This window comes from Cuculus canorus, chromosome 5 (genome assembly GCF_017976375.1).
Source record: "Cuculus canorus isolate bCucCan1 chromosome 5, bCucCan1.pri, whole genome shotgun sequence".
NCBI lineage: Eukaryota > Metazoa > Chordata > Aves > Cuculiformes > Cuculidae > Cuculus > Cuculus canorus.
This window is the reverse complement of record NC_071405.1, coordinates 50,015,408-50,036,717: the sequence shown is the minus strand read 5'-3', so window position 1 is coordinate 50,036,717 and position 21,310 is coordinate 50,015,408. Positions and strand designations below refer to the sequence as shown.

The window sequence follows — 21,310 nt, the reverse complement described above, 5'->3', positions numbered from 1 at the left end:
TATAAATCCTGTGAGAGGATTTTAAAGTGGAGATTCCTGACTTCCAGGTGCTTTTGCCTATCGCTTGTTCATGACATCATCATGATTCCCAAAGGCATTCAACAGAAAAAGTAACAAAGCCATATTTTAAATACTTTAGGAAGACTTGAGTCTCTGGAGTGCTCTCTGGCCTAATGATCTGCACGGATTTGGGCACTAATCAGGCCTCTGTATCAGTTTCATGACTTGTTTCCTAACGTTTATAGCAAACCCAATGACAATGTGACTGCCTTCAGCAACGAGACCAGGGAGAGAGGAAGTCCCATGCTTGTTAGCACAGTCCCTTGTGCTTGTTAATTAGTACGCCACCAGTCTCTAATGCTTTTTCCAGCAGCAGGACTCACTGCTGTCCTGAGCATGGTTTACCATTCCAACACTAAAACTGGAGTGATGGGAAGCTAATGATCTTTTTTTCATCTGTAGGGATTTTCTGCATTGTCTCAAGAAATAAGTCCTCTCCCATTGCCATGGCTGTGTGTCTTGATCCCAGTCTGCCTTTTCAGTCCTCTTACTGTATAGGCAGCAATCGTGTCTGGACAGGGGATGGCTAGAGGGTGGATGTATCCAAGTCACCAATTTTCTTTTTACATTGCATTCTTCAAGAAAAATTGTAGACAGTGCAGCAGAATCAGTCTTTGCTTGTGAAGTAACTTCTCTGCATGGCCTGTTCCCCTGTGTGCAGTGTAAGCCATATAGCACCTGTGAAGGACGTTTTGTGTCTTTCTTTTTTTCTGTGTGCTGAGCCCTGGTGTATTGATGTTGGTTGCTTTTGGCTTCTGCTATCTATGTCCAATCTTGCATAGAAGCTGCTGCTTGCTCCATATTTGAGGAGGCTGGTGTAGGTGGATGTGCAAGATATGGGAGTGTGGCTTGCAGTTCTGTTGCTAGGAATCAACAGTATGAAATTCTTTTAAGTTTTATGGATTTTTTTTTTTGTCTCTTTTACTATGAGAGAAAATTTTTGGTAGATAAATCATTTATGTATAATCTACACCCTGTTTATTTATTTATTTATTTTTAGGTGGGTTCGCATCTTCATAGTTGGCAATTGATGTTTTCGTTTCTAAAAAGGTGGGATCTCCCGGACCTTGATTATAAACACACTTGTATGCCTTCAGGGCAGAGGAAACATACTCTGTACAACACACTTACTATTGTTCAAACACCCACAATCCTTCAGGAAGGCAGATGCCTTGTTTCTGTTTCAGTCTTTCGTTTAGTCACTCCTGCTTATGTAAGGTCTGAATTTAACTCTTTAAGGCCACATTATGGAAATTAAAATCTTAAATAATCTCTTGTCTGCTGGGACTACCTGCTTCTGATATGGAGGAGGAACTCAACTTGCCTTTATTGGTTGTTCAGTTAACCGAAATTCTCTTCTAATCCTGTAGTTTTGCTCAAAGGGAGAAGTAATTTTTTTCTCTGGATTCCTTACATAGTTCCTAGTGTTGACTTTATGCAGGGAGAGTTTCTCTGATCTTCAGTTTTCTGCAAAGACAAACTACTACTGTGTGACCCAGAAGGCCCTCTCACTCCTAAGGGGGAAGGTGAAGAGTCCCCCATTTCCATGTAATTCTGGCTTTCTCTATCATTGCCTCTCTCATTGCCCTTCATGGGCTTCCATTCTGTCTGGGACATTGGCCTCACTTGTTCTGTTCTGATGCTAACCCGAGTGATTTGTTGTTTGTTTTGGTTTGATTTTTTTTTTTTTGTTTTGTTTTAACTCTTTTCAATACAGTGGTTTGGAATAATCTCACTGTTACTATGTTAAAGCTCAGAGGTTTTAAAGTGGTTGCTGAAGGATGTGGCTTTGCCCTAGGTAAATACCACACCCCACTAAATAACAGTGCCTATCGCATGTTGACGCTGGCATTCCTTTGCAAAGGGTGGGCCATATTTGAACAGTGGCATACGTGATAGGTAAAGCAGTAACTGCTTATGCCTCTTTGGAAGAAAATAGCGTTGTGAGTTTGGAGGAGACAAAGGAGGAGAGGAGTACTGGACTTTGTCTTTTGATAGATAGAAGAGCAGATGGCAAACTGCCACTGGTGTATGTCTGATTTGTTTTTTTGACATGACATATTTTTAGACTTTAATAATCCTTTTCACTTAACACTATATTGCTACTTATTTGGGTGTTTCAATGCCGTATTAGAGTTCCTCTAGTTTGGTTTACAAACAGTAATTACTTAAATTGTTCAACAGTGTTATGAAGTGGAGCTATTGCTGCCTGCAGTTGTGGGAACTGGAGCAGAGATGGGGCCCCTATCTAGACCTAGATCCTGTACCAAGGCACTGGAGTTTGCTCAGATATTTGCAAATGAGTGCCTAGTATTTTAGGATGCTAGAAGCTCGGTAGGGAAGAAAGTTATGTAAGTACATTTTAAAAATCAATACTTGTCAGTAGCATGTGTATGTGTGTATGTACAATGCATGCATACAAAAACTTAAATCCTGATCTGCAGACAAGTGTTGATGTGAGTGACTTTTTTTTTTAAGTGAATGTTTTAGTAGTTTTTAGGAAATTGGAATAAAGCACAGAAAGGGGTTATGTAACTGTCTTCGCTGTCCTGCAGGACATAAGTATCTTTCGACCATTGATGATGACGTGACTAGAACTTCTTTAAAAGCATTGCAACTCTTTGACACTGGGAGCAGCCCAGTTCTGACTTGGTGGCAGGTGTCCCCTGTAACTGAGTTGGGCCATGATTTTACAGGTATTTGTCAAGCTTGTTTGAAAACTCACAGATACCCACGGAAAGCCCTTTTCTGGTAATCACACCTGAATATTTTGGTTTGGTTGCAAGTTAAAGCTATTTGTTCTTGGCTTTCCCAGTGGACATGGAGAGCATTTGACTGTTCTACCAGTTACGAAAACTTCCTGCATGCTAGAAGGTAGTTGCCATGCTTGAGCTTCTCAGGATAAACAAAGAGAATTAATTCAGCCTCAGCAATATGATATTTGTTATTCATCCCTAAACTTTCCTCCAGTGTGTCAAAACTTACATGGATTATTGACCAAAATGTAGCACAATCATCACAGATAACCAGTAGGTTCTTAAAACAACATTCACTTTGTCTCTGTGTTTCCTACGCTTTCCTACAGGAAAAAATGAATTCTAGCACAATATTCTTCCACTGTTACAGTGTTTCATTCCTTTCAGGTGAAATCTCAAAGCTGTATGGGATAGGGTGTCTGGGGCCCTTACACAATAATGTGTTGAAAGCATAGTAAGCTTTCAACATGTGTTCACTACCCAAGCTGCTAGGGATAGGAAGAGTCTTTGACCAGTTAATAGAAGACAATTTTGCAATTTCTGTCTGATGGTAGTAGTGGCGAATGGGGAAGTGTAGCAAAGGATAAGCCTTAAAATTTCCTTCATTTCTTTTTATGTTTACACTGAGGATTCTCCTGTGGCTGCTTAATCACTGGGTTGTTAAACTGGTGGTGAGCCTGGACCTGAACTGCTGGGCAAGGAAAAGAGAGTTGTGTATCTAGGTAACAGCCTGCAACACCTTAGCAAATAAGACCAAGCGCATGCTCAGCTTCCTCCCCAAGTGCCTGGAGTTCACTCAGGGCGGATTAGCTTTTTGAAGTTATTTCCTGGCTTGTTGCCAGAACACAGTCTCTCTTGATGTTGTGCAGAAACCACACTTGATTTAAATGGATCGGCACCTCCTCTAGTATTTTTGGATTTGAGGTTATACGCAATTCACAAATGACATATCTGTGCCTTAACAAATTGTGCTTATGTTTTAGGCTGAACCTGTTTATTGGTCTATGTATAGAGAAGTGTGGATTTATTTTAAGTATTCCCAAGTACTCATCCTGTTTGGAACAGGGAATTCTGTACCCTGCCTAACAGGATGTTAGGCTAATTTTTTCTTATGTGGAGTGTTGTCATTAGGTGTCCCTTTCTCATGATTCATGGTGTCGATCAGTGACACATGACAAGTGGAGGATGGGCAGAGAATTCTCAAATTGCCAAACTATGGCATAGGAAGTTTCTGAAGACTTAAAATGCAGTTGTTTTGGAGGTTAAGAAGCATTTCTTTCCTTTTGCCACACCATCTGCTAAAGTGATGTTTTTGATTTACCACAGATTTTTTCTGGATGATGGACAGCCTGGATAAATCTCAAATGTCTGGGCTCTGAAAGTGAGTCAACTTTTCTGTAGTGAGGAACTTTCCATTTACTTCTTGGATAATAACATTTCAGTTTCCAGCAAGACTGATGTTCTGGCAGAAACCTGGTAGCGGCAGAACCTCTTTGGTTCAGTTATCCTGAGTTCAGTAGGGACAGAGGGCAGAGCTCCGTCCTGCTAGAGAACTGCTGTCTTTCAGAGCAAGGAACAAGCTTCACAGGTAGAGATAATGGCCATGTTTAATGCCTGCTACCAAAGGTAGGCATTTCAGTATCCCTTAAAACAGAAAATGTTGATTCTTATTAAAATAAAATCCGTGTTTTGGTCAACACTGTCGGCTTTTACAACATGTCTGTGAGAAAAGTGGAGGAAACCCTTGTGACAGTGCAGGTTTAAAGCCATCTAATTCCTCGACTATTTTGGCATTTGGCCTGGAAATGACATAGAGGTTGTAGAACTTTCACTTGATAATGATCAGAAACAAAATACCAACATTGATTACTGCAGGGTAGTCAGCACTCTGCGGCTCTTGATCCTGTTCGCATAAAGGCAAGGAATGCTTTTGATGAGCATCACTTTCACTTCTTCACACTTCATTTTCCTCTGATGGGGAGAGGAGATACTTCTGGAATTACAAGTAGAATCCAAGTGTGGAGTGGGACATGGGATTTTGCACTCCTAGTAATTCAGTCTGATACTGACCGTCGGTTTCTCATTCCTTCACTTCTTCCTTTAATCCAGACACAGTGAATATCCAGCAAACTTACCAAGTATCCTAAAGGGTAGCGAGCGTGAGGCGTGACAGAGGAGAAAACACAGGAACCTGAGGCTTCTGTCTTGCAGCGTTGTTTCTGCTTATTGCATTAAACGTTTCTCATGACTCCGAAGATTTAGCCCAGCCCATCTCGAGTGTGGCACAAACAGGAAATGAAAACCCTGCAGTCAGAGGATACACCTGCCAAACGCTGGTTGAGCAGCTGTGGCCTTCACCCATGGCTGAGTGCAAAACCGGAAGCATCAAGGACCGAGTACGGGCTAAGCACTGTTTCTCCCCAAAGATTTGGAGTCTGGATGGTGAAAGAGAGGGAGAGAGAGACAAAGGTGTGGTCACAGTTTGCCTGGCAATCTGATGAGGGATTCCAATCGGGAAGTTGCTTATGTGGCATGCAAACTGCCGTTCTTTAGGAGCGTGCTTTCTCCCTTGCTATTGATTATCAGTCTTGAAGGTCCAGCTGGCAGTGGTACACCATGGGAAGGTCAGCTGTGTGACAAAGCAGCAAGTATTAGTTCCTTTGGGGACTGAAGCAGATAAAAAGGTGATCAAGGCTCCCAAAGGGTCTGGGGGATGGAAATTGCTCAGTCATTTCCTTGATTAGGGATGTGGTTACATTGTTTATATTCCTTGAGGGACAGCTGACAACATTTGAAGTGGCACAGCCACCCTGGCAGAAGGGCAGTCGGGATTATTTGGACTAAGTATCAATTGGATTTGGTTGTGGTAGAGCTCTTAAGAGTCTGAAGGATGATGGTGGTGTGTATCTGGTCAGGGCACAGGCTTCTTAAAGCAATTGCTCAGCTCTCCAGACTCCAGGCTGGGCTGTCCGTTGGTGCAAGTTATTATAGAGCAACGTTTTGATTCTGACCCTAAATACCTTCTTGTCTTGCAATGAGCAGCACTGCTGTGCAGACGTTGTGTCCATCAGGACCCTGTTTACTGCCCAGTGACAAGAGAAGATGAAATGTGGTGATATTGTAATAGGGCTAAATCAGTTGCTGTAAGAACATCACTCTGTCTCAGAAGCTGAATCAAGTGTTGCACTCAGAAACTTAGTTTTAAAGGTTTTTGTGAGCATTTGCTCACATACTCCTGTTGGAACTTGCTTGAGGACCATTCTTCTTGTTGACTTGCTCTTTCACCTCCCACCCATTGAGATCTTTGTCTTGATTTGTGATTCATGTCTGATTCAGCCAAGTGGGTAGTAGACTTGGCAGCAAGAATCTCCTTAGTTTGAGGACTCCAGAACCCTTTAGTAAGGGGCAGAAACACAGAAACTGGCTGCTGAAAGTATAAAGTAAGTTCCTTATATGAAAAATTCAGGGAGGGGATTTTTTGATAATTTTTGGTTTAGATATGGGCAAATCTTGCACCTTGCTTCCCTGTTCAGAGCCTTTGTGTATGTTCTCAGTTAATGCTTCTCCCAGCAAATAAGGCAAAAATTGCATGTATGCCTCCCTTTCTGTATTGCAGTATGATGCTTTGTTAGGTCTTCTAAGTTTCTTCAAATACCAGATGCTCCCAAGCCTTGGACTTGTTACAGTCTGGACAATTAAAAAACCCAAAAGTCATGTGGTTTTGATTGACTGCAGTGAAAAGCTTTTGCTAGCTGCTTTATATATTTCAAAAGTGTGCATATATGTGTTTATATGTATCTCTGTATATATATAATTAGAAGAAAAAGCATGGATAATTATAATTTGTTCATATGGGGCATAAAAATGTCTGCTGCTCCAGGATTTGGGTCTGAGCAAGTCAACTGCCTGCCTCATTTGGGTTGCAAAGACAACTGTGCTAAGGGTCAAACTGAAAGAACTCAAACCAGAATCCCTCAGGCAAATTCTGTGACTGTAACTGGAAAGATACTATGTTGCTCAGCAACTTTCACTATCATTTAAATTTTTTCTTATATAACATTACTCAAATAAATCCTCAGATCTGTCCATGAGACGAAGCCATATGGTTGGCTGTCCCAGAGCTGCAGTCCCTTGAAAAAATGAAATCCCCAATAACCTTTGAAGCTGGCTGCTGTGAAGCTGCATCCATGGAAAACTCATTGATTTGGTGGAAATTACGCCATTAACAACTGTATTGGTAGAATGTTGTGATTTTTACAAAGCTGTAGATTCTTTATCAAAATTTTTGTGATTTTATTTTTTTAATAGATTGTAATAATAATACTGTAGTTACTGATTACATTCACACAGAAAGAGAAGCATATCTAATTAGGAGGTGATTAAATCAGGCTAGTAATTGTCTCTGGGATCTGCTTAGAATGAGTTCTTATGGCAGCTTTTTATGGTACTCACATGTAGTGGCTGTTTTGAGATAGCAAAGTTTTGTTCAGGCCAGGCTTAGTTCGTTAAAATAATATGGTTAGTAGCTTTGGATCTACATTTAAGTTCTCTGTCTGTGCAGGTCCAATATGTCAGGTCAAAGCCAATTCAAATAAAGTGACAAACAATACTGAAAATGGAGAACAAATCTGAATATGTTAATTTCATTTTCCAAATTAAATCAAGTAATGGAGTAAAATGGCATAAAGAATTAAGAAAAACTAGCTTTCAAGCTGATTGAGTTTAGTTTTAAAAACTAAGGTAAATAAAACAGTTAAGGATTTTGTAGATAAAATTAACTTATATGGTTTTAAAAACATTTTATTGTGTTAAGTAAATGTACATACTATAAAAAGTAAAACTGAAACAATAACTAAACCGTAAAACACACATTGTGTTTAGAAGGAACAAATATTAACAGAGAGCTATTTGCAGGACTAGACCCTGCCATCTGTTTACACTGATACTTGGAACAGCTCTTACATACCTCATGAGAATTTGTTGTATTACTTGGAGTAATATGGCGCGCTAGTGTGTCACCCAGGAAGGAAAAAAAAAATTGCCCCAGAAAGATGAGCCATTGGAGGATGACTAACACCGTGCGTGGATTAGTCATAAGTGATACCTGGCTTAGTAATGCTTAGTGTTAGCTTAGGACCTGCTCATAGAAAGCAGTTCCGGCTAAAGGTTTGATGGGTTCCCAGGAGTTACTTTTCTAGTCACTGTTATTAGGGTTACGGTGTCCCTGAAGAAGCCAGCATCCATCACCTTCTCGCATACTTGCTCATTCCCACTGCGCTGGCTGAGATTGCCAGTCAAGATGTTGCTCAGTTCTTTTGCATTTTGGGCACATGGCTCTTACAGAATTATTTTGAAACATGTGTAATAACTTTTTGGTAATTAAAGTTTTCTGTACTCCTTGCAAGTCCCTGTGGAGGAACCTTGTTCCTTCCAGGAGTTAGTGAGACATGGAGTAGGCAGTGGCAACCAGCATTACAGATCAGATTTCAGCCCCCATATCGCAGAGTGGCAGAATGTAGCCTAAATGATGTAAAAACTTTAAGAGAACAGTAGATTATGATGACTGACAATTAAGTACTTTCTTAAAGCCTTACAGGGGAAAAAAAAGTTTATAAAGAAATTTCTCAGTATCCTTTTGTTTCTTGATGTAATAATAGCTCTCTGTAGGCTTGCGTAGGCTTCGTACTAGTGCACAAAAAAAAGAAAACAGGATTGTGGATAAAGAAACTGCTGAAATTTTCCTGGGAAAAGAATTCAGGGGTCATTGTTTAGTATAGATTAGCAGAATTTTGCTGAAAATTTACCTGCTCGGGGAGGAAACTACTTGTCCACTCTACTGCTGATATAAAATGAACTTTTTTAGGGGTACTGTTGATTTATGTTATGGTGTACTTTTGTTCTTAACTCACTGTATTTTCAAGTAGCATGCTAGGATTATTAAAATGGATTGATTTTTTTTTTTTTCTGAAGAGAATGTTTTTCTTACCCCCTCCCTCTGCTGCAGCTTACTAATTTAGATGTGATTGGTGTTTTTAATTATTGCTTCACTTAGGACTCAATTCTGCAAATTCCTGTTTATGATATCTCAATGCAAGAGCTTGCCTGAGGGTAGTTACGTGTGTTTAAGGTGTGAACTTTGTTTTCAATTTACCTTTCAATAAGGGAGACATTTTATTTATTTTCCCCACAGAAAAGCAGAGGAAGTTTCAGGTCCCTATCCTCCGTTGCCCTTAAGAGTCTGAGTGGCTAACCTGACCCTGAGGGATTTAGGATATGCTCAGAGAGAGATTTAATTTGTTCTATACTACCTGTGAAACAACCACCACCAGAAACTCCCACACAATTCAGGGAGTCTGAATTAATCTATTTGGTGAGCTTGGCTATTAGGATGCTATCAGTATTGTCCTGAAATGGTGGGAGAGTTTCAGAAAAGCTGGTTAGATCCTGAGGATTAATTCTTGGGGACAGTGAGGCCTCAGCCAAAACCCTTTAAAGTGAATGAAACACCTCTCAGTGAGTTTAGGGGGTTTTGTTCAGCCAAATCCTACTGCTGTGTTTGATCAGGATCATTATGGCTGTGTTTCTGCTTGCTATTATAATAATGTGTGAAGTTGCGTTCTCCTCATAAGAAAAGGTCTGGAGAAAGCTGTACTCACAGGAGGCAGTGGCCCTCCGATGCTGCTCATCTTTGCTGTTATTTAATGGGATAGGCATGATGACAACAGCTGTCTGTGTCCAGGAGTGAATAGGTTGAGAATACCTCATCTGGCTCGCATCTTGCTCTGTGTTAGCGCTGGCGTATGCAGACAAGTGTGCCACATCTGCTGCATGGATGTGTGCTTCTCTTCAGTGCTCTGCTTCAAATCCAGAAGAGTAGTCCAGATACCACAGATCAGCATCAGATTCCAAGCCACAATCCTTTGCATGCATTGTTGGTGCACTGTGGGGATCAGTTCTCCCATTCTCTTCCCTGAATTTTTGTTCGTTTCATACAGTGGACGCTGTTCAAGTGGCACAGACTGACCCGTTGGCAGGAAACTAGCTTTTCCATTCTTTAGCATCCCACTCCTTTTATTGCTTAGGGCACATTCCACTCCTCGTATTGCTTAGGGCAATATATATATATATATAGTATGTCAGTTACAGTTCCCATTGAGAGACTTACATGCTGAATCTAAGGATGTTAATATTTCTTGTGTTTGCCTCTTGGCCCTTTTCTAATGGTTTCCTTTTTCCTGTTTGAAAAATCTTCAGTATATTGATCTCAAGGGACCTATAAAACAGCATTGAAGGTGAAGTGAAGGGCATCTGTTTTAGGTAGTCCTAATACAGATATATCTGAATTTTCCTTGAATAAATGTGAATAGCATAGACTGGCTAGCAATTCAGAAGAAATGAGGGCTTGACGAAACACAGGCAGAGCAAAAGATCAAGGAAGAATGAGCAGGAATGTAGAAGAAGTGGACTGAGGGACATAGGGACTTCCAAATCAGACGGGCAGTGGCAGTGGTCATCTTTGTCATTGCAGCATAAAGCAGTGATTTGAAAAGCACATAATACCATTGCTAACAAAGAGGGAGAGATCTTGCTTTAGAAATAGAAGTGAGAAAGATTCCTCCCACAGCAGGCACACAAAGTTTTCATCTTCCCACTCACACCATTGCTCCAACAACACCCGGCCCTGTTTGTATCCTGACAATTTGCATCCTGCATTAAACGAGTTGGGAAGAGTGGAAGCTATAGTAAGGGAAGGTATAGCTGCTGAACCCCTGCTGATGGCAGCACACCCCGTGGGATGGGTCTGGAAGCAATCCTCCTTCTACCTTGAGCCTCATGTTTTCAGTGTCTTGAGGAGGAAAAAGGTTTGTGAAGAGATTATTTAAAATAATTAAAAAAAAATTAAGAATTGCCAGTGTCTGCCTCATCCAAAGCAGCTGTAACCTAAGCAGCCAGAGTCCACTTGAGCTGGGGCTGAATTTGGCGCGCTGTCTCTCCTTCACACCCACTCTACAAATGAAAGCTGCAGCTACTTAGGGGTGAGTGGGAGGGAGGAGGTGGGAAAGCCACTGGCGTGTGGAGTGGCATTGACAGTTGATGTGCATTCCTTGAAAACCTGAGTTGCTCGTCACCTCTGGATGTAGCAGTATGGCAAGGCATTGGGACACAGAATGCAGTTCGTTACGAGTGGGGCATTATGATGAGTACAGGACTGTACAGGACAGTTACGGAGCAGTGCAGACTTCTGATTAAGGGATGAGGACAAAGCAGCCTTACCCAGAAAAGTGGGCTGGAATCTTGAAAAACTAAATCTTTGGCAGGAGTTATGTTCAAAGGGGTCATTTTAATTCAAAATCATGTTTCCCTTCAATTGTTCTTTAAGTAACTTTGTATCCCTCTGGAGATGAAACAGCAGAGGAGACTGAAGGGCTTCTGTGATCAGTTAAATTAGGCCAATAGACTAGAAAAGTAATTTATCTTTCCTACTTGAATGACAATATTTACATTGCATTTTCCTCCAGAAGGAGGCTATGGACGTTTATAAGTGGTGTACAAGAGTCTCTCTCATCCTCACTGGACAGCAGTTAGCTCTGTCATATAGACAAGTTGCTGTTTAGTTCAGCAAGATTCAGTTTGGAATAACTTAAGGCGAATAATACAGACTATGAAGAATATGATGGGGTCCTTTAAACCTGCAGGAGTTATTTGTGAAATTGGAATTTAGCTACAGCTAGTAACATCTGTGGAGTTGTACTTAAGCGCAGCAGAGTCTTCATTGTTCTCAGATATCCAGGATTTGCTTTGAATGCTTCCTCTCACTGGCATATTGTGTTTTCAGAAGTGTTACCACTGCATAGGGCACTTACATCAGACAGAGAGTGACTTCATTTCAGCTTGAACTGCATTCAAGACCGAAATAAGTTAAATAGGAAGAAGTGATCTTGTTTCAGAATAAGTATGTTGATACAATGATTATATTGTTAATGTCAGTATATATGCAGCATAACTTAACTTTCTTGTGAAAAAAAATCCTTAACTCTGCGAGTTCACACCCCCTTTTCATAGATTCTAAGATTCCGTCCCTCTTTTAGGTGATTCTGCCCCTCTATTCCTCTCCTGTGAGACCTCATCTGGAGTATTGTGTCCAGTTCTGGAATCCTCAACATAAGAAGGATATGGAGCTGTTGGAGCTGGTCCAGAGGAGGGCTACAAAGATGATCAGAGGGCTGGAGCACCTCTCGTATGAGGACAGGCTGAGAGAGTTGGGGTTGTTCAGACTGGAGAAGAGAAGGCTGTGAGGAGACCTTATAGCGACCTCCCAGTACCTGAAAGGGGCTACAAGAAAGCTGTAGAGGAGTTTTTTACAAAGGCTTGTAGTGATAGGATGAGGGGCAATGGCATTAAATTGGAGGGGGCAGATTTAGGCTAGATATAAGAAGGTATTTCTTCGCTGTGAGAGTGGTGAGGCACTGGAACAGGATGCCCAGGGAAGTTGTGGATGCCCCATCCTTGGAGGTGTTCAGGGCCAGGTTGGATGGGGCCTTGGGCAGCCTGATCTAGTGGGAGGTGTCCCTGCCCATTCCAGGGGAGTTGGAACTAAATGGTCTTTAAGGTCCCTTCCAACCTAAACTATTCTATGATTCTAAGATAGCCACAGGGATTTGCCGTCACACAGTGACCAACATTGCTAGAGGATACTTTATAAGAAATGTGGTACAGGTGAAGGAGTTTTGGGAAGGATGTCCAGGTTAGAGTGTGATATGGAGAATTACATTTTGCCTGTGTATCATTGCCTGCCGTTTCACTTTTTGTATTTTTCATTTCTGCAGAAGTGTAGTGTAGAAGACAATAATAATCAGGTATCTGAAGCACCTAAGTTGTCAGATCAATATCCCTGCTGCACAAGACATGGTTGTTTTGAAGGTGGATTTTTCAGGTGTTGAGCAATGATTTAAAAGTAGTTTTTTAGGGAAATCAACGCCTCCCATTGATTTTGGTGAATCCCAGTTAGGCTGTTGATAAATGCTTCTGTAAATGCAGCCTAATCCCCTCTATACTTGATCTCAGCTAAAAACTCTTGGCAGTAGATTGTCGTGCACAAGTATTGTGCGACTCCTTTTTTTTCTCCAGCAGGGTATCGTGTCCTGGTGGCAGAAGAAATGAGCCTGCCCCCGGTGTTTGTAAACACTTTGAGATTCCTCGGAGTGAACACCAGTGGGCTGTGGTTCTCTCCCATCTGGGTTTCGGTTCCAGAGCAGGATGCTTTTCATATTCTACTTCGTGTCACAGCATTCAGCTGCTGTTTGTGAGCAGCTGTTGTATTTCCCTGTCTGCCTACAGGCTGCAGCCAAAGGTGGCCAGAGCAATGCCCAGCTTTGTTAAACTGTAACAAAGACTGGGAAAGAGGGGAGGGAGCAGGAGAATCTGTGACCTGGAGGAAATTCTACAGCACGCTGTCAGTGGGTGCTGAGGGTCCATGTCTTCTGTGCATCTGTCACATTAACACTCATCTGCTGGCTCGGAGAAAGCCATTAATCATGAGGTGATGCTGAAGTTTTCTGGGAAAGGAAGCATTGCTGACAGTGGCAAACAGCTTATGTTCATGTCTCACGGAAACTTAAATGTGCATAAGTATATGCTCAGCGTCTGCTGCCTGCATACCACAAGTCTCAGACACGGAGAGGGTCAGGTGTGGCTATGAACAGACCCATGATGTGCAGTACAACATTTCCTTTAAATTATTTCTTGCAGGCAGCTTTCTTGTGGGTGGCAGGGCCTTATATTTAAGTATTTGTCCATCCTTGGTTTTGTGTATTTTTCCAATGATAATCATGGTGCCTGTTTTGTGGTTCCATCTTTGAGCACTTACAAATTAGTGAGGAACATTTCACTATGCATGAAGCTATGTGGTAGGTTTGTGGCATGTCAGGATTTCAGCCTTTGCCCAATTTAATATTTCTTTTCTTTGTATTCCAGAAAAAGGCATGGCATACAATTAAAACCATGGTTAACTTACCAGTCATCAGCCCCTTCAAGAAACGCTACTCGTGGGTGCAGCTAGCTGGGCATACAGGTGAGATGGATATCTTCAATGTGTTTGTCTCTGGAGTGGGGATAACAGCAGCAAGAAAAATAGTGTTTCAGAGTTTCTCTATTTCCTTCCTTCAGGTAAAAAGGAAGCAGGGAATGTCACATAGATCTGTGAACTAGATCATATTTCTTTCATTTGTGGCGGAGGTAGGGAAAGGGAGTGATATACACGAATAATGACATGAGCAAGGAAGCAATGGTCAGAGTCTGGGGAAGGGCAAGGATCCCAGTGTGTCCTTGTAAGGTGATATATGTAAAATGCATATTAATGGAAAATGAGGAACTGGGGGGTTGAAGTCCTAGTCCATCTGTTGCTGTTGGTTGTGGCATGGGATTGTCTTTCTCGACCAAGTAGCCAGTATGTTAGTTCCCTAGTGGGAAGGATTACTGTCTGTGCCTGTACATGTCTCAGCCCTAGCAAGGACAGTTTTTCCAATACCAACCCAAACCCTTCATCTGAAGGTGGGAAGCTTTTGGGTGGGAAACAAATCTGATGAAAGCTGACTTGCTGAGCAGCTCTTTGCATTGCAAGTCTGTCATTGTTCACTGCATGGGTGCAAGGAGCAGCTCAGTTGGCTGATTCTAACAAAGAGAATTCATCAGGTTTGCTTCTCTTGTGCTTCATTTACTTCCTATGCAGCCCTTGTTCCCAAAGTGCTAGTGGTGGGGTTTATTAGTACACATGTGGGCAGACACCTACTGCATCGTGCTGCATCGTGCTTTAATGCAGTACCTGAACCACCTCTTTATATGCTAATGCACTAATATGATGCACTTCAAAGCTGTACAGAGAAATTTATTTAGTCCTAGAAATGGAGTAGCTGCATTTCGCACAGTGGTGTTGGTAAGCCTGACTTGCATCATGCAGAGTGCCAGAATGACCCACTCTTATTGCAGTTTTTATCACAGTATGTATGGGGTTGACTTGATCTGTGTGGAGTGATGTATTGGTCGTGTAATGATAACTATAGACTTCTCTAGTGTCAGGGACGAGGAGTGTTAAGAGGCTGCTGGAAGGTGATGGGGAGAGATACTGTTCCAGTTTGTTTTACTTTTGTTTTCTGTGGCTTCATTTAGTCTATCCCTTTTGTAGCTGTTCTCTGATAGGACAAGTTCTTAAACTAAAACCAGGCCATCACCACCCTCACCCTTGTGCTGTGGCAATGCCAATTCTACAGTTTGTCACTGAAGAACCAGTTTGCAATGGCTGAAGGATCCTGCTGTGATAAAAGTTGAGTTTTAGCCCCAAGATTAATGAGGCTTCTACTTTGGCACCTACTGTATGTCTGGTAGATTAAGAAGTACTTTTGAATGAAACGTGTGCTTTCTTCAGATGTCATTGGCAGGTGGCAGGCCAGGAGAGCAACTTCTGTGTGTCTAATTACTGCCAATCTTGGCCTATGCAGACTGTTATTTGTACTGGATACCATCCAGAGACAGCATTGTAAAAAAACCAATTGCACTACAGGCGGTACCTCCAGGTTAGCATAGCTCCAGAGAAGAGGCAGTACCTGGAGGTACACACATGCGCAGTTCCTGCGTGTGTGTGTGTAGAAAGGGCAGTGCTTGGCTTCTGGCCAATTCCGGGCTGTTTAACAATCACTGATTGATCGTACTGCCTCAGTACGTACCCGCTCAGCAGGTGTGCCCTGTGTGAGGATTAAGGACAAAGCCAACACAGGCAGTGTTATGCAGCTTTAAAATAGCCTGTCAGAGGATTAATGAATTCTGGCTCGTGGCTTCTTCCTGTGCATTTCAATAAGTGTAGTAGTGTTTAATATCCTAACATAGGGTTTGGAAATAAAACCTGATGGCCTGGAGGAGCTGCACTCCTTAAAGCTATGCATTCTGTCATGGGAGTGTATCCAAACGGACTTTAACTGCCAATGCCTCTGTTTGTCCTTGGCATTTTATTTTTTACGAAACATGTGTTATCTTTTCAGTTCAGGGGGAATCTTTTAACTGGTGCAGTTAGAAGATTGGAACATGGAGCTGAGGTAGATGAAACTGGAGTGGTGGAGGAAGGTGTTTTTCTTTTTTGCATGTCAGTCTTGTCAGCATGTGTTTGATTTTCTTTTTTAGGAAGTTTCAAGGCAGCTGATAGTGGGAAGATTCTCAAGCGCTTCTCCGAGAATGAAAAGGAGTGTTTTGAACGATTGATGAAAGACCCGCTACGTTCCTGTGTCCCTTGCTTCCATGGTGTGGTGGAGAGAGATGGCGAGATCTACATTCAGCTGGATGACTTGCTAACTGATTTTGAAGGGCCTTCTGTGATGGACTGCAAAATGGGGATCAGGTAGGGTACACAAAAGGGAAAGTGCTTCCTAACCAAAATGCATTTGAAGGAAGTGAGGACAGAGAAGGGGTGTCGTCATGCTCTTTCTGGAGGAGTCTGATAACATTTTTGGAGCCTTGGGATTCAGTCCAGGCAACCTATTGTTGGTTTGGTAATGGTCTTGAACAACCTGAGGAGAATATGCTCCTTTGTTGCCTGATTTTACATGGATTCTGGAAACTAACTGATCTGTAGCCTCAAAAACTATCCACATCAAGAAGTTTTTAGGGATGATTTAAGACAAAGTTTCTCTGCAGTGGTCTGATAATAAATACAGGGAGAAAAAAAACCAAAACATGATTCATTCATGGCCAGTTCATTTAATCTTCGTGTATGCAGTCATTCAAAAAAAACTAACAAAAAGTATAATTCCCATCTCCGAATGTGAAAGACTGAATGGCAGTGTGAAAGCCCATTTCCAGTGTTTGAATGAGTCTTCACTAGTATTGATCTTTTCGGTTAAAAAAAAGATTTGACCACCTGCCCAGGACTGATGTCTGTTTTCCCTACTCTGACGTCTCCATGACGCTCGATCACCTTGTTCTCCAGATTCTCACTTCCTTTTTCTTGAAAACCTCAAAAATGTAATCCAAGTATAACAAAAAGATAAAAAGTCTGTTGAGAGCCTGAAGTAACAGTACAGACAGGTATAAACTGTCGTAGTAATCTTCTGGGTGCCAGCTCAGATGCTCAAGAGTCATTGTTATTAACGAGTTATTCAACTTACAGGAGTGCAGACCAGTCTTTTCAAATAGATGCAGAATCTTAAATGAATTGTCAGCTAAATCAGAGTAGAAGTGTGTAGTACTGGTATGCTTAGAAGAAAGAAGAGAAGGAATTGCAGCAGAACATATTTTATTCAAAATAGGTGACATTCTGGTAATGAGTGACAGCATCTCCTGAACACCAACCTGGTTTATTTACACTGATGAAGAAAGTACGCTCTAGGCGCTTGACAAAAAATGCAAGCTTTGTGGAGAGAGACAAGCTTTAGGAGTCCAGTGGAATGTTGAGAATGTGGATAGTGCCTTTCTAATGGTTATCAGAACAATGGGTTGCATGGTAACAGCAAAGTGTGGAAGGTTTGTCACTCCTCATCTTCCTGTTCTTAGTTGCCTCTTCTGGTTTGAAACTGCTCAGATAATTTGCTTTACTCTTTATATGAAGAGTGATTCTGTCTTTCACTGTCTTTCACTGCTAATGCATTAAGTAAAACCTTAATTGCTTTCTGAGCTGTGAAAAAAATGACGCCTAACTATTGTTAGGGTTTTTTTGAGGAAAGAGGAGATGGTAAGACTTAAGCAGCCCTATTTGCTTTTGATTTCATTTTAAGTGATCTCTTCTAACTGTGCTCTGAAAATACAGCTCTGTTTCATGGGATGGGAGGAATTTAGCTTTCTCCCATTCTCGTTCAGGACATGACAATAACATGTAACACTACGTAAAGGTGCAGTTAGAACAAGAAGTGAATGGCACAATTCCCAATTTTTATGACTGTCACTAAATACACCTGCACAGTCATTAGTCTGTGTTCTTTAGTTTGCCCACATGCAAAACTGGGGTAGATAACATGCACTTCCCTGGTTGATATTTCTTGAGGCCAGTTTGTAAGTTGTACAAAGAAATGTTTGAGGAGTCCTTATAGTTTTGTTGGGATGTAATGTTTTTGCAGGACATACCTGGAGGAAGAGTTGACTAAGGCCCGTGAGAAACCAAAGCTGCGTAAGGACATGTACAAGAAAATGATTGAAGTGGATCCTCTTGCTCCCACAGCTGAAGAGAATGCCCAGCGTGCTATCACCAAACCCCGATACATGCAGTGGAGGGAAACCATCAGCTCTAGTGCCAACCTGGGCTTCAGGATTGAAGGGATTAAGGTAATAGTTTCACTTCTGCCTGTTCTTGGACATGAAACTTTGTTTGTTTTGTTGATTAATCAAAAAGCTAGTGCACATCAGTAGCCAGGTTTTCCATAGGATTATGTGAAAATGCTCTAATCGAAACCCAAGTTTAGTGTATTGTGGTTTTAAAGCATCCACTGTAATTATAAGGGTAGTGTCAGTGATGTCAAGCATCAAATGCATACATCAGCATTCCCAGGTTACTACCGTACAGCCACAGGAGAACCTTGGCAGTTTTCTTTCCTACCTGTTAATTCTTTATAATTGCTGTCCCCTGTGGCGATGTCAGATGCCTATGGAGAAACCCATTAGGACCTTGTCATACAATATCAGCCACCTCACTCAATTACTTGCATGGTAACACTTGTGGAATCCAAAGGTGTGCTTTTTGCTTGCATAGGCCTGTCAGAGATAGGCTTAAACTAGTCTGCTTGGGTTTTGATGGTGGTGTATCTGTACCAGCACAGCGCATGGTGAGAGCTGCCCAAGCCCACCCGAGGCCTGGATGAGTACTTGTGACCTGAAGCCCTTGAAGGGACAGTTATTAAGAAGTTAGCATGACTTACCCTGTGTGATGTGAGGATGTTCCCAGAATGTATACATTTATGTATGTTATGACACTGTAAATGATAATCCGGATTAGTTTTGCTTCTGTTTTGTAGTTCAAGAACATAAGAAGAAGACGGGGACAGAAGAGGGTGGCGCTGAGAAGCAGAGGCTCTTTAAACATTTCTTTGTCCTCTGCTTCCCTGTGTTGTCTTTTCCCTTCCTCATTCACAGATTTTCCTGCTGTGATACAGGAACTAGGGCTTCCAGCTCATGCTATGCTGGCCCCACATATGCTGTGCCACCCACTCCTGGCCATTAGACACTGGCATCCTCACAAAGTAACTGTCTGGGTGGTAGATGATTGGGCTCCAGTTCAGCCGAAACACTTCCTGTCCTATCCTTAGCCACCAAATGATGTTATCAAGACACCTATTTTATTCTTAAGCCATTTAGGTCTTTGGTCTGTGTAATGGAATCAGAAACACAGATGATGATCTCGGAACCTTTCACTTGTGTCCTCGGAGAAATAGTTGGTCAGTGTAGAAGACTATTTACTGGTTTGTATTGAGTCCTGAAGAGTGACTGAGCTAAAGGAGCACAGGGGAGTTCCAGTAAAATCTCCTGGCTTGTTCTTTGTGTTTTGGCTGGCTACCAGCGGTGGTTAGGAGCAGTATGGCACACAGACTGTGTGATATTTCCCTTGAGATGATTCTGTAACTGCGCAAAACAGGATACAAGTATTTATTTTTTTATTAAGCACCGGAAATCCCTTGGAGTGCTCCAGTGCGTTGCTTTTTTCCTCTGTCTCCCTGTGCTGTTACGAGGGATGTAGGTATCATTCTCTTTTTTTTTTTTTTTTTTGTACGTGGAGAAACAATGACAGAAATGAGTTGTTCAAGCTGTACAACTAGTCAGTACTGCCGACACTGTTTCACTGTAGCTGAATTGTACATCCAGTTCTGTGTATTTGCAAAGGAGTGAAGCAGTGCTGCAGAGATCCCCATTTTGAGAGGAAAGTCTGAGAGAGTCAGTGGTGCCAGCTAGTGGTTGCTGGAAAACAGAGGTTTTCTTCCCTGAGTACACCAATAAACTCCTGGAGTTAGCTGAGTAGATGTGTTGGATTTGGTCATTCAGAAATATTCTTGCCCTGTGGCTGCTGGAGTAAGACGTAGACACAAAGAAACTGAAATGGTGGAAGCCCTTCTGTGAAGTGGCTGCCAATAAATGAGATCTGATTTTGATTTGTATGCATTCCCCTTCATCACTGGGGTGCCTTTTCTCTTTAGGTTGATCCATCTCTTTTCCTTGCTTTGCTTCTGTATTTCTGAAATCAAAACAGGTTCATTTGCAGGATTTTTCCCTCTTCCTCATATAAAAAATAGTTCGAACTGTTGGGTTTCCTTACCTGACACTCAATCTCCTGTGCCTGCCAGATTCAGAATGCAAATTTCCTTTCTGGAAGGAGTTGTCTGAAGGCTAGGCATCACAAACATTGTCTCTACAATGTTAACTTAATAGTTTTGCAGAGCAGAGATGCGTAAGGCCAAGGATCAGGATTTCTGCTTTCCTATTCTGTTACTGAATCTCTGTGCAATTTGGGAAATTACTTCTTTCTTTGGTGCCATTCCTATAGCTGTACATCAGTGATAGCCATTTTCCCAGAAGGACGTCAGATTTGATGCATAAATCTTTGTGAATCCACTTAGGTTGTGACCTTAACCCAGAGCTCTTTAAGGGAAGTCTGCAGAGGAATCTGAGCAAGACCACACAGGTTAAGATTGGTAGCAGTGTTTTATGGAGCTGCCAAACGTGCCCTCCTGCTAGCCATGTCATTGCCACATCTAATGAAAAGTGCTGAAAGTGGCTTGTTAGCTACACTGTGCTATGGACTGCTCTGCTGTGCACGGATGTATCTGGAGTCCCTGAAAAAGGTACGACTTCAACTTCGAGGAGTGAGTCAGGCATGCGCCTCCTGGGGATCAGGTACATCCAGAGTTGTTGCAAAGACCTGGTATAGAATTCAAATTCTGGATGTTATTTACAGCAAGTAAAGACAGGCAGCAGTTACATTTCCTGCCAAACACTGCAAAGAAACAATCATAGAACTGTTTCTAAATAACGGGGAAGCAAGCAACTTAGTCAGTCCAGACAGAAAAGGATGAGAAGTGAAAACACAGCAGCTATCCCAGACTTTCATTTGAGGCACAGAGAGAAATTACTTTCAAAATAATAAATAAATTAATTATTTCAAAATAATAAATTTCAAAAATGAAGAGATACGAAGCATGAGGCTAAATTCCAAATGTCTATGTGTACATCAGATCAGATGGCTCCTAACTTTTACTGCCTACCTTCTGAAGTTCTCTTGCATAACTTACACATCTGATCAGGCTGACATGCCACACTTCTATCTAGCCCACAGCCTTGGAATAAAGTTCTGTTTATTCTGCTGCTAGGAAGTCTGGTAGGTGGGAGGCTGTTCTGTATGGCCTTGCCATTCAGTCCGTTCATTGTCTTGCAGGATGGATCTGGAAATTTAGCATTATATGATTTAATTTGTGTGTATGTGTGTGTGTGTGTGTGCGCGCGCACCAAGTGCAATAATTGCTGTATTTTAAATG

General features: G+C 41.8%; 1 protein-coding gene across 1 annotated transcript in view; it reads left to right on the top strand.

The window, feature by feature from the left end:
- The window catches only part of ITPKA (inositol-trisphosphate 3-kinase A), a 39,622-nt gene that overhangs the window by 11,250 nt on the left and 7,062 nt on the right, over positions 1–21,310 (top strand). Inside the window, exons 2-4 of the mRNA XM_054068712.1 lie at positions 13,791–13,887; positions 15,987–16,200; positions 17,912–18,116. Of these exons, the coding sequence (XP_053924687.1) occupies positions 13,791–13,887; positions 15,987–16,200; positions 17,912–18,116 (516 nt within the window). The remainder of the gene's footprint in view (positions 1–13,790; positions 13,888–15,986; positions 16,201–17,911; positions 18,117–21,310) is intronic.